A 14435-nucleotide genomic window follows, 5' to 3' on the forward strand; every position below is an offset into this window, starting at 1 on the left:
TGCCCAGTGCTCTTTTATTGTATCACTTAACTTCTGTGCACATGCCTGAAACTCTTACAACAAATAAACTGCTGAGTACCCAGTGATCAAAGAGAAAGATGCTTGCCACCCTCAGAAACCAGCATTGTAGGCAGAAGTTATGAAATTAAAAACTCACTGACGATTAGATACATCAAGTCTAATAATAAATGATATAATGAGATAATGCAAGTATGGTGCCTGGCACAGAGTAAGCGCTCAAAAAATATCAACAATGATGATAACTGACAAATCATTACCAAGGATAAATTATTATCATGTATATTAATGCTAGCTTTTTGAAAGAGCATTTAAAACATAACACAAAAACTGACGTACCATCAGATTATTGTACTATTTTCCAATGTTAGGCAATATTGTTCATTATACTGTTCTACAACTAGTTTTCAAAGGCTAGTTGGCATGCATTTCACTTATTAAAACAAAATGGCACACACCAACTGAAATGGTAAGAATTCATTTCATGTCAATGTCAGTTCTAGTGATTCTTGCCATGCTTTCTCGAGAAAGATCCTGAAGCCACATCCAGGCAGAGCAGAAAACAGCTCCCTGATCTGCTATGGCTGCTGAGGTGGAGAATGGTGGCAGGCACACTGGGGATAAGCGTTTTCCCCACAGCATAAAGAAGTTTTATACCAACATTTAGGTATAATTTGATTGATTAATTAGGAAATGCAATTGACATGAAGCAATCTACTCTCAAATGAAACTAGTTCTCTCTGTGTAAAAGAAAAAAACACTCCAAAGACACATGGCAATGCAGCTGTGTATCTGACTGACCTTGTATTTTATCACGGCAATGGATAATAAGGGATAGTGACAAGAGGCAATTTAAATTAAGCTACTCTGAAGTGGCAGTAGTTAGTACACAGTAAGAAACTTTTTTTTTTGTTTGAGACAGTCTCACTCTGTTGCCCACACTGGAGTTCAGTGGCGCAATCTTGGTTCGCTGCAACCTCCATCTCCCAGGCAGATTCAAGCGATTCTCCTGCCTCAGTCTCCCGAGTAGCCGGGATTACAGGTGTGCACCACCACACCCGACTAATTTTTGTATTTTTAGTAGAGACGGGGTTTTGCCAAGTTGGCCAGGCTGGTCTCGAACTCGTAGCCTCAAGTGATCCGCCCGACTAGGCCTCCCAAAGTGCACGGGATTACATGCCTGCCAGGAACTTTTTTAATGTTAATATTTATGTGTTTATTTTAATGTGTTAGAAAAATACAACAAGTAAATGAACCTCATAATTTTTACAGATATTATTCCTATAACAAGGCTGAAGTACATAAGTCAACTTAAAAGTGAGCCAATTTAAAAGAATATATTATAACTACTATGCAGATATAGCAAAAATCATTATGATGAAATGTGAATTATTTACACTTGGAAAGTCAGGGACTAGGTTTCAGGAAAAAAAAATGGCTGTTACTCTTGTGCAAAACTGGATTTAACAACATAGACCGTCTTTGCTCAGTGATGCTTAGGCTTGCCTATAAACATCTTCGTAAACATCTTTAATGTTAAAATTCCTACAGGAAAATTTAGTACAAATCTGAAACTCTCTAGGAGCTCACCCCTTTCTCTTCCCCTCAGTGATAAACAATGAATATATTAAAGTGACTTTGGACAGCTAAACAGACTGTTTCTAACATCCCTGGTGTGACAGTTCAGTCACAGGCCTTGGATGCAGACAGGCATGGGCGGGAATCCCTGATCCACAGCCACGGCATAGGACAAGTTACTTAAATTAACTGCTGTGAAAGACAGGAACGCCTACTTCACAGGAGTATACTGAGAAGAAACAGAATCATGTACACAAAGCCCTTGACACAGGGTAAACATTCCCTGCAGAGAAGCCACTAGTCAAGACTCAGCCTCTGTGCTCCTCTAAAGACACATGAGGCTCCAAGGTTACAAAATTAAACTGCACCACTAATATAAAAGGGCAGGGAAAAATGCATATCCAAGTTTTAACAGCAGTTGTTTCTGGGGAGGAAAAGAGGATTCGAAGTGAGGAAGAGAACTGTTATGGTTTACTCTAATGGTTAAAGTATGAGTCCTTTAAAATAAGATGTATTCCTGGCCGGGCGCGGTGGCTCAAGCCTGTAATCCCAGCACTTTGGGAAGCCGAGACGGGCGGATCACGAGGTCAGGAGATCGAGACCATCCTGGCTAACCCGGTGAAACCCCGCCTCTACTAAAAAAAAAAACAAAAAAACTAGCCGGGCGAGGTGGCGGGCGCCTGTAGTCCCAGCTACTCGGGAGGCTGAGGCAGGAGAATGGCGTAAACCCGGGAGGCGGAGCTTGCAGTGAGCTGAGATCCGGCCACTGCACTCCAGCCTGGGCGACAGAGCAAGACTCCGTCTCAAAAAAAAAAAAAAAAAAAAAAAGATGTATTCCTATGACACTCATATGTTTTAAAAAATAAAAATATATTTCTCAATGTTATTTTTGGTATTTCATTTTACATGAAATCGTGGATACTCACAACTACAAATATGTGTATACATATGTACACAGATGAATGACATGGCATTGCAGACCTAGCGTACATGGTATGAGACCATGGAAAAGCACTGTTCTAGGAGGCCAAAGGTCAGGACTCTGCTCATGATATAATGAGATCATGCAAGCATAGTGGCCAGGAACATAGCAGTTCTCCTGCTGTCCGTGTAAAATGTGCTACGTACTTATCCTCTCTCAGCCTCAGGCTTCCTCATTGGTGCAGTGCCTGACATATAATAAATGCTCAACAAATGTTGAATGAATGACTGCTGAATCAGAAAAATCAAAGTATTAAGCAAACTAGAAGTAGGGTCCCTTAAATACCATAAAAGATTGAGAATTTCAGGGCTAGGGCTGGGTTGCAGAGGAGAAAAAGAAGTAGCTTCCTTTCCCCTCATAGATTAAACATACTTGAATGCTGAAGAACTACATTGTAGGCACCGCAGAAATGCTCAGCAAGAGGGAAAAATGGAACTACAAATTGCATACACATTTTATTCTTTCATATGGTCAATCTGGTGGGGGAGGGAGATTTCCTTCTGATTTTGTAATAAAAGTCATTTCCTGATTTAGGCCTTTTATGTCAGCTTTTCAACTCAAAGCAAATGTTTGTGAACATGTTCAAAGACAAAGAAATTAATTTAATGTGGAACAGTCCACAAGCCTTTACCCAGGGCGGCATCTAGTGGGCACAGCCATAACCAAATTAAGACCAAATATTCTAACTTAATAAATTTGGTTATGAAATACATTGTGAACTCTCAACACTCACATCAAACTATAAAATACTTTGTCATCTGTCATTTAAGGTATTTTTTTCTAGGCCTTCATTTTCTTTTGTGGCTGTAAAAAGAAAAGCTTCAACATTACTTTTCCAGGAATTGTATACTCTCAAGTAACAAAGGTTTTCTTTCAGAATCTGGAAGTTCTAACAGTCTAGATTTTATAAATTCTTATAAAGAATAATAGAATAAATAATTCGGAGAGTCTAAGTAAACAATAAGCTGGGCAGAAAAAGCATGTAAGACATACCAGGGCAAAGGTAAGCACTTCAGTGAAGCCAGCGGCTGCCATGTCATATCTGAGAAGTTCAGTGAGCTTATTAAGAGGAAACTGAAAAAAAAAGTACCCATTTGATTTCACCTCAATATTTCTTGTTTTTTAAAAGGGAGATTTATACAGAACATGTCATTAAATAATTTTTTTAATAAAAATGTTTAAAAGATTAAATACCTTTTCACCCTTATGTACTGCTAATGCCACCATTTCCCTACCAATATTACCTCCTCCCTCCCCACCGTTCTGCCACCCCTCTGCTTTTACACAGATGTACAAACCACCCCCACTTCCATCTCTCCCACACACAGCTTCTGCCTTCAGGCCCAAGTTGAGAAAATGAACCTCTGAGAGATTCAACAAGGGCTCCAAACTCGAAACCTGTCTTTCTTCAAAGAACTAGTCATCACAGGTTTTCAACTTACTCTAATCATTTGGGCATCTGTTTTGTATCCTCTCCATAGCAAATGCCTCTCATTGCAGAGCATGTCCAAATACTGCTTGATTCCTACGTTCTGTTTTCTCGAAGCCTTCCTGGCTTTCAATAATCAGTTTCTAACAATAAAGAGTGTTTATTTAAGGGTGCAATCTTACTTGATTAGCTATGGTGTAAGTTTTCGGGAGAGTCATCTGAATGTTGTTATATCCATAAGCAATAGCTGCATCTTCTACAATATCACATGCATGGATAATGTCAGCTCTGGTTGGAGGGATTTCAATCTCAATCTGATTCCCGTCACCTATGACTTCTGATTTTAAATACATCCTTGTCAGAAGTTTGGCAAGATTTTCTGGAGTTTCTCTGAAAAAGGAATGAACAAACCATAAACTTCATTGGATTATTTTTTAATGTTTGCATTGTGTTTCAACATACGCTACTAGCTGAAATAGTAATCTTTCTTTTTGAGTTCTATCAGAAACCAGACATGTTAACTGATGTTTTATCATTCCGTAACTGACTCTGAAGGATCGCAAAAAAAAATTAGTCATATGTGTACTTTGTTCTTGAATTAAGTGAAGTTTTCAGAGCATACCTGATTCCAACTTTTTTGTTAATGAGGTCAGCTCTCACCATCTCCTTTCGGTAAGCTAATTCCTTAAAGAGAAAGAGTTTAAAAAGTAAATCATTTCCCATCAGATACAGCTTTAGACTCTTTTCCATTAAATTAGTCATTATTGCAGTTCGATTACGTTCCCAAGAAATTGTCATTAGAGCCACAGATTGAGAATAAACTTGATGTTTCAAAAACAGTATTATGAGGTATAAATGTGTTACATTAGATTCATACGTGAACATCCTACTTGCTAGACAGTTTGCACTGCCTGGAAATAATATAAAATGCCAAACATTTTTCCCTTTCAGATAGTCAATCCCCATTCCCCACGGTAAAACACTGCTGTGCTACATCATTCCAAAGATGTTTATGAACCCTGCTAAAGATTTTCAGTCTTGTCCTATGCAAGCAGATGGATATGAGCAAGAAAGAGTAATTCCAATGTCACAACGTTCATCATACTAAGTCTAAGAGCATGATGAAGATATTCTTTTCTTACAATTTCCAGGTGGGGAAATGCAATGATGTTATGGCTACCAATCTGCTCCAGAAGACAATAGGGGTAGGAGTATCTAATGAATTTGGTACTCAGTCTTCTTCAGACAGCATGTAACTCCACCATATTAGTGACGTGAGAACACACACACATAAAAACCCAGGCTTTTCAACACCTTTGGAAATGTCCTTATGAATATTTCTTATCACTCAATTACTCTCAAAAGTATAACATGTCACTAGCAAAAAGGTCATAAATTTAAAGACCTGTTTTGATTCAAGTAAGGGCAATGGTCCAGAACCTTGCTACACAAACTGCAGTCCTCAGAGTAGACCTAAGAGCACCTCAGAGCACCAGCATCACCTAAGTGCTCATGAGAAAGGCTGACTGCAGGTCTTGATAGCTAGTGGCAGTGGCACCAGAGCTACTGAAGCCCAATCTGCACGTTTTCAAAATCCCCAGGTGATGAGAAAGCACTGCAGGGTTTGGGAGGCACAAGGTGAAGATTACAAAGTAGTAAGTCACTTTTCTCAATAGTTACTATGAACTAAATAGTTATTATGAGATGAACAATACAAGATACACTTTTAAGATAATCTTACTTAATCCTCACAACAAATGCTATTAGTATTCTCATTTGACAGGTAAGGAATTTGAATTTTAGGTGAATAACTAGTTCTAGGTCATAATAGTAAACTGCCAAGTCCAAGTGTTGCTATATGCCCAGTGCTTAGAAAATGATTATCATATAATAAGCATTTGGTATATATATTTGATGAGTGAATGCATGCATATAAGTAGTAACAAATGGCTGGGCATGGTGGCTCATGCCTGTAATCTCAGCACTTTGGGAGGTTGAGGCAGGTGGATCACCTGAGGTCAGGAGTTCGAGACCAGCCTGGCCAACATAGTAAAACCCCATCTCTACTAAAAATACAAAAACTAGCCGGGCGTGGTGGCATGAGCCTGTAATCCCAGCTACTCGGGAGGCTGAGGCAGGAGAATCGCTTGAACCCAGGAGGTGGAGGTTGCAGTGAGCTGAGACGGCGCCACTGCACCCCAGCCTGGGTAACAGAGCGAGACTCCATCTCAAACAAACAAAAAAAAGTAACTAATGAACAAATTAATGAATTAATAAACAAATTAAGACAACCCAATTCCAAAGCACACACCATTAGTCTGTCTGACTACTGACAACTTATCTCCTCTAGATCTCTTACTTTAAAACTTTATACTTTTCGCTGGGCATGGTGGCTCACACCTGTAATCCCAGCACTTTGGGAGGCCGCGGCGGGTGGATCACAAGATCAGGAGATTGAGACTATCCTGGCTAACACAGTGAAACCCCGTCTCTACTAAAAATACAAAAAATTAGCCGGGCGTGGTGGCGGGCGCCTGTAGTCCCAGCTACTCAGGAGGCTGAGGCAGGAGAATGGCGTGAACCTGGGGGGCAGAGCTTGCAGTGAGCCGAGATCGCGCCACTGCACTCCAGCCTGGGCAACAGAGCAAGACTCCGTCTCAAAAAAAAAAAAATTAAAAAAAAAAAAAAAAAACCACTTTATACTTTTCTATGAAATCACAAAACACAAGAAAAAAAACTTTCAAAGAGTTTAAGAAAAGATGCTATTTCATGTGAGAGAGAATCAGTTTCCCCCAGAGGATCCTTCCCTAAGAAAAGCTGTTCTAATTTAAGTTTAGGAGGAAATAAATGAACAAATGCCAAAACACTCATGTAGTACTCCTTTTCAGAAAGCCCATCATTTCAAATTTATGAAAGATCTCTATATTACAAATATATGACTTTAAGGGATTATCCATATGAGGAGAAGAGTGAACCAAATATTAAAATATATTTCTCATTTTCTTCCCAAAAATATACAATCACTTTTATTAACACTTGACAAATCTTCATATTAAAAAGAGGTCGGGCGCGGTGGCTCACATCTGTAATCCCAGCACTTTGGGAGGCCGAGGCAGGCGGATCACAAGGTCAGGAGATTGAGACCATCCTGGCTAACACGGTGAAACCCCGTCTCAACTAAAAATACAAAAAAAAATTAGCTGGGTGTGGTGACGGGCACCTGTAGTCCCAGCTACTCGGGAGGCTGAGGCAGGAGAATGGCATGACCCTGGGAGGCGGAGCTTGCAGTGAGCAGAGATCGCGCCACTGCACTCCAGCCTGGGTGACAGAGCGAGACTCCTCAAACAAAAAAAAGAAGAAGAAAAAGAAACTCTCTGACATAATTTTAAAACCATCTAAAAAGCTATCTCCAGCTAATCCCAATTGCTACTGTCATAAACTGTAAAAATGGCCACAAATTTCCCCCCTCTCTGTATCCATGGCCTTGCAATGTGATACTGCCAATCTTCCAATCAGGAGATGGCATCTATTTCTCCACCCATCAAATCTAGCCACATGACTGGCTTTGGCCAACAGAATAATATCTGAAAAACACCTGGGCACTGGGCATGCTCTCTTGCTGCTAGGAACCCTGCAACCCCAAGTAAAAAAGCCCAAGCTAGCCTGCTGTATGATGAGGGACACGGGAGTTGTTGACCCCACTGCCAAGAAGCAGACATGAGTGAGTCCATCCCAGATCATCCAGTTGCTAGCCAACCAGTCAACTGACTACATGTGGGTAAGCCCTGCAGAGATTAGCCAAACTTGCTCAGACCAGGAAAACCACTGTAGTGACCAAGAGAATCATGAGATAAATAAATGGTTGTTGTTTTAAGCCACTAAGTCTTGGGGGTAGTTTGTTAAATAACAAAAGCTAACTTATAATAGATACTTAAATCCGAATCAACTTTTAAAAATATTGCCTATATGATTTCAGTTATGCTTCATACAGTTATATGTGTATTTTGAAGTATAATTAATGCTTAGAATAAAATATGATGTTAAATGTTAATGTTTTCTGGAATGGGGAGGTTTTGATCTTAGCAGGTTTCATCTACTGTAAAAGCTATTTAAATAGCAGAAACCATTTCAGGCTGTGATTTACTTCATAAATGACAAGGGAATAGTGAAAGATTCAAAGGGGAAGAAAAAGCTCATCAAAGAATGCTCTCATTGTATGAGAACCACAAAGTGACTGTGATACTGTTATGTTTTAGAACAGTTATCTTTATGTCAAGCCACTTGGGTGAGGGGGACAAAACCCCCCAGGAATAATACTGGTTTAGATTTTTTACCAAGATCTTATGTCTTGGCAATAACTGTGTGCTTACTACTAAATTAGTCTTAATAATACATTTGAAATTATTTATTAGTTACAGTGATGGCCTTCAGCAACTGTTAATTCAAGTGTGAACAGACTACGTTCAGAGGGTTGAGTAATCTTAAAAGGAGTGAGACTATAAATTACTTATTTAATAAGTTCTATTGTTCTACAGCACTGTAGGATGCTATAATATAATTAACAAAAGTTTATTGTATATTTTCAAATATAGAGGAGCAGACTATGAATGTTCCCAACACAACAAAACAGTAAATGTCTGATATGATGGCTATACCAACTACCATGATTTGATCATTACATATTATATACATGTATTGAAACATCACACTGTACCCCATAAATATGTACAATTATTATGTGCCAATTAAAAAAACATGTTTTTAAAAAACTACTCAGTTAATTAGTTAATAGGAGAATAAATCAGAGGAATTATGACCACACAATGTTGTTGTATAATGTTGTGTGTTGACAACTGCAGTCAAACTGTCTGAATTTAGATTCTAGCTCTACCACTTAAAAATGATAAGCAAGGTATTTAACATCTCAAGGTCTCAGGGACTCCATCTGGAAAAAGCATAATAATAGCACCTATCCTCACAGGATGATTGTGAGGACTAAATCCATGTAATGCACACAGTATAGCAGCTGGCACACGGGTGGGTAGGTAGGGGACGGATAGACAGACAGAACATGAGTGGTCTATAGCCATTATTATTAGTATTGTTGTCATAATCATGAAGTCATTTCTTAAGCACTTACTGGAAAGGTATATGATTTTCCATTAGGAAAAACCACCTCAGCAGCTTCGACCCTGAAAACAAAAGTCAGAAATAAAATACTTAAGAAAAAAATGTGCCATAAATTACAGACATGTGTATGGTTATCAAATCTTTCATTTGGGCTACAACTACAGCCTCAACATATTCCATCTATCGCATTCCAACACTGTTTGGATTGATCTTGCTATATACAATATTACTCTACCATTTCATCTCCTAGGGCTCCAATGTCCTTTTCAGGCACCACTTCCTTGAAAGGTTTATTTCCCAGTACTGCAAAGCATGCATCCTACGGGGACTCCTTGCCAATATTGACACACACATTCTAGGCTTTACCAGGGCAGTGTGTTACACAATAAAACTGACAGAATCAATGAAATGAAAATCAATTGAAAAAAAACCTGATACTGCCCATATAATTTCAATCACGCTTTCTACAGTTATATATTTGTTTTCAATTCTATTAATATTCTAGAATAAACTACGATGCTAGTACTAAGGATCATATAGATTTGTTAAATAGCTTTTTAAACTAAAAATATGCTTTGGAAAAAATACAGTAATCTTACCGATATGGGATACATGCTTTGCTCTTACATATGCCTCTCTACCTCTAGCTGTTCTTTTGCTGTTCTTCCAACTATATATTCTCAAATCCAGTGATCCCCAAACACAGCTTAAATTTCATTGCCTCCATGAAGCCTTCTCAGATTGTATCAGCTGGCAGTAACTTGCCCTTACAAACTGCCAGAATATCACCAAAACTTTTTAAAGTACTTAACGCTTATGGCTTTATCCAATATTTATGCATATGTCTTATCTCCCTGAACAGATTATATGTTCTAGTTACAGGAACCACATTTTTAATCTTTACATTTATTTGTTTATTCATTCATTTTTTTTTAAGACAGTGTCTCGTTCTATGATCCAGTCTTGAGTGCAGTGGCACAGACATAGCTCACAGCAGCCTTGACCTCCCAGAATCAAGCAATCCTGCTGTCTCAGTCTCCCCAGTAGCTGGAACCACAGGAGCAAGCCACCAAACTCAAGCATTTTTTAAATTTTTTGTAGATATGGTGTCTTCCTATGTTGTCCAGGCTGGTCTTGAACTCCGGGGCTCAAGCAGTCCTCCCACCTCAGCCTCCCAAAGTGCTGGGATTATAGGTGTGAGCCACCGCACCTGGCCTATCTTTATATTTAGCACAAAGCCTTGCCTTCAGAACAATGGGCCATCAATAAAGGTGCTGGATGAACTTACGTAAATTGATTCTCACAGTATTCACTGAACATGGTGACAATAATATCAAGAACTATTTTTGCCTGCAAAGAAAAGAAAAGCAAGTATTATAGTAATCTATAAATATATTCTCTTCACTCAGATGGAAATGAATAAATATTTAATATAATTGTGTCCCCAAACATCTAACGGACCTTTACATATACATTTTAAGAAAGGAAGTGGAATAAAAGCAAGAGTAGGCCTCGCCTTATCTTCAGGTGTTCTGCGTTTATGCAGTTCTCTGACAGTTATAATCCATGACTGAGACAAATCGTTTCGTTCCCCCACTACCCCCAACCTCAGGTTCACTGGGCTTCAACAGAGACAAATGGCTAATTACGGGGATAAATCTTAACAATCTCCTAAGTCTCTGAAGCCAGACTGCTTGAATCCTGGCTAGCACTTACTAGCAGTATGACATTGGGCAAGCCACTTTTCTAACCTGTTAAGGAGATAATGAAAGTTCCTATCTTGTCTGGTTCTTATGAAGATTAAATACATTGGCATGTAGTAAAGACCATATAGATTTGTTAAATATCTATCTATTTCAAAAAAAATTCTTAGAAAAAAAATACAGTGACCTTATTGGAATATATGCTTTACTCTTATATATATATTTCACTCCTATATATACAGGCTTCAGCAAAGACATTCAAGGTCTGTAAATGCATGAATTCAACTTTTTAAAAAAATTAATATTAAAGCTGTATTACCCTGACAGTATTTCTGAAGGCAAGGAGTACATAAAAGTTATAAATGAAATACCTTACAATGGTCTCTAATCCTGTAAGATGTACATGAATACCATTTATTTGCCCTATTTCTATACTCCAGCCTTCTCCTGCCATTTGAGGTTACCTTTCTTAAATTCTTTAACTGCCACCTCATTTAACATATGTAAAGAAGTCGTATGTCATAGAAAAGCTTTCATAGCAATCCAATCCAATAGATGAACTGACCAAAAGTGGGTAAAGAATTATAGTCTAGATAATTCTGTGTGCATAAACCATTTATCAATTTACTAAACAAAGCTTCTTCAACCCAGTTCATTTTTCTTTTCTTTTCTTTTTTTTTTTTTTTTTGGCTTTTACCAAGTACACAAAGGTACCAAATTACTCCACATACAAATTAAGTCAACTAGATAAACAATTTATATGGATCTCCCTACAGTACTCATTCCATGTTGTGTTTTATAGTTATGTACATGACTAACTCTCCCAGCAGGAGTCCTTTCATGTGAAGAAACATGTAACTCATTATTAAATTCCTGGCACTGGAAAGATATTCGGTGTTCACTAAACATCTGTCGAATTAATGAAAGCACCATAACCAAAGTGTAGAATATCTCTATCTTTTTAATTGTCTAAATTTCTAAAATATGTTCCCACCTACAGAATGCACATATTTTAAATTTTAGCCATTTAGTCTTGATCCGGAAATAAAATCTATCCCATCTGATCATACAAAAATTGAGTAAAAGTTTTATTTACCTTAGTAAAGTCAGTTCCCGTGCATTCAATAAAAATATTTCTAGTATTTACTGTTATTCTGGAATGATCCCCTGCAATGAACACAAAACAATAACAACAGAGTAACTAGTTTTAGAAATAGAAGTGCACTATTAAGCTCAACAAAACAGAAACTACATTTTAAATGTAAAACATATTAAAAACTAACACCTTGGCCAGGGACGGTGGCTCACACCTGTAATCCCAGCACTTTGGGAGGCCGAGTTGGGCAGATCACCTGAGGTTAGGAGTTCGAGACCAGCATGACCAACACAGAGAAACCCCTTCTCTACTAAAAATACAAAATTAGCCAGGCATGGTGGCACATGCCTGTAATCCCAGCTACTTGGGAGGCTGAGGCAGGAGAATCACTTGAACCCAGGAGGCAGAGGTAGCGGTGAGCTGAGATGGTGCAATGGCACGACATGGTGCAATGGCATTCCAGCCTGGGCAACAAGAGCAAATCTCTGTCTCAAAAAAACAAACAACAACAACAACAACAAAAAACTAACACCTTAAGAACAAAGGGAAAAACAATTTTTATTTAAAGCTCCCACTGCAAGTTGAAGAGTAAAAATAAAATAATTAACAGGCCTTTACTGAATGCATACAATGTGTCAGGTGCTATGTCAAGCACTTAACACAGGTTGTCTCCTCTAATCTTTACCACAACCCCATGATGTAATTGCTGGCAAGAAACTAAGTTTAGAGAGATTAAATTATTTGACCATGATCACGAGCAGCAAGGCCAGGATTTGGGTCTAGATCTGGTTAACTCTGGGGCCCATGTTCTTAACTGCTGTAACTGCTAGGGTCCAAGATCTCGAGAAGAAGCTTCTTCTTCTCATAGCAAATCAGCTAAGCCTCCTTCTTACCTCCAGAAAGGCAAACATCTATGTCTCAGACATCATTGAATTTTGTAAATACATTCAAACTGTCTCATAAAAATAACCTTCAGAAAGGAATTAAGAGGGCAAAATTTAAATTAAAAGCTTTCGTTTAACTATATAACTAGGCAAGGCTACGCATGGCAGCTCACATCTATAATCCCAGGGCTTTGGGAGGCCAAGGTGGGAGAATCGCTTCAGCCCAGGAGTTTAAGGTTGCACTGAGCCATGACTGCACCACTGCACTCCAGCCTGAGTGACAGAGCAAGAGCCTGTCTCAAAATTAAAAAAAAAACACACAAAAGAAAAAAAACTACAGACATGACAGAGTTTGACTTTGAGTTTAACCAAGTGAATTACCTGCTAAAACCAAAACATCAATAACCTTGGGAGAAATATAACAGAACCCAAAGCCTAGCATCAGAAAATATTTATAAGTGTATGAACATATTATAAATTACATAAGAATCACCAGTAAAATGTTGTTGAATAAATGAATGAAAAGAATGATTAGAATCTACGAAAGACCTGAGATACTCAGATTATGAGTTATTTGAATTTGATTTAGCCAAGTCTATTGAGAATTCTAGAGAAATGTTGAAGATTAAAAAGAAACAGCAAAGATCTGTGATGCTTATAAAATAACTCACCATTGATGATGGGAGGCATTGAAAGGACGACACCATTGCTATCATAGATAACTGGATACAGGGGTTTGTTTTCAATGATATGTAAATAATGTTTAAGGTGATTATCAGTCTGAAAACAAATTAAGTCAAATAAAATTAGTTTTTTTTTTTTAAATTTCTATCACTATAGTTTACATACTGACCTAATATTAAAAAAGAAAGGAATGCCAGGCATGGTGGCTCATGCCTGTAATCCCAGCACTTTGGGAGTCTGAGGCGGCTGGATCACCTGAGGTCAGGAGTTCAAGACCAGCCTGACCAACATGGAGAAACTCCATCTCTGCTAAAAATACAAAATTAGCTGGGCATGGTGGCACATGTCTGTAATCCCAGCTACTCGGAAGGCTGAGGCAGGAGAATCACCTGAACCCAGGAGGTGGAGGTTGCGGTGAGCTGAGATTGCGCCATTGCACTCCACCCTGGGCAACAAGAGCGAGACTCCATCTCAAAAAAAAAATAAAATAAAATAAAATAAAAAATAAAGGAGGGGAAAAGTCAGAAAAACATTAAAACAGACCCAAATTAAAGAAAGTTCTAAATTTATAAGATTTTCTAATATAAATTAATATTCCAATATTCAATGCACATAATTGAGTCATTTCTTGAGAATGAAAACAGATTTGCACTGGTATGCCTGAATCATTTCAAAGGAAACATAAACCATAACAAAACTATTTAGATAAATCGGAAGAAGTCACTTGCAAATCAGGGCAAGGATGACACTGCTTTTTCTAAATGACAACTATTTTTTCTACTTGTTAAATACAATCCAAAGTGACTACTGAATTCATTTTCGCTGCTGGACTTCTAAATAATGGGAGATAGACAGCTTGTAACAGTATTTCCCACAAAAAACACTAGCTAAGTCTTGCTGTTCTTTAGACTTGCATGAGTTTCAACTGCAG

The 14435-nt window shown here is 38.2% G+C and overlaps 1 protein-coding gene across 1 annotated transcript in view; it reads right to left on the reverse strand.

The window, feature by feature from the left end:
- Positions 1 to 14435, reverse strand: part of FARSB (phenylalanyl-tRNA synthetase subunit beta) — an 82328-nt gene that overhangs the window by 47242 nt on the left and 20651 nt on the right. Inside the window, exons 7-13 of the mRNA XM_025404108.1 lie at positions 13492 to 13600; positions 11937 to 12007; positions 10426 to 10487; positions 9148 to 9199; positions 4630 to 4691; positions 4190 to 4397; positions 3572 to 3652 (exon numbers count right to left, since the gene is read on the reverse strand). Coding sequence (XP_025259893.1) covers positions 3572 to 3652; positions 4190 to 4397; positions 4630 to 4691; positions 9148 to 9199; positions 10426 to 10487; positions 11937 to 12007; positions 13492 to 13600 — 645 coding nt within the window. The remainder of the gene's footprint in view (positions 1 to 3571; positions 3653 to 4189; positions 4398 to 4629; positions 4692 to 9147; positions 9200 to 10425; positions 10488 to 11936; positions 12008 to 13491; positions 13601 to 14435) is intronic.

Source organism: Theropithecus gelada, chromosome 12 (genome assembly GCF_003255815.1).
Source record: "Theropithecus gelada isolate Dixy chromosome 12, Tgel_1.0, whole genome shotgun sequence".
NCBI lineage: Eukaryota > Metazoa > Chordata > Mammalia > Primates > Cercopithecidae > Theropithecus > Theropithecus gelada.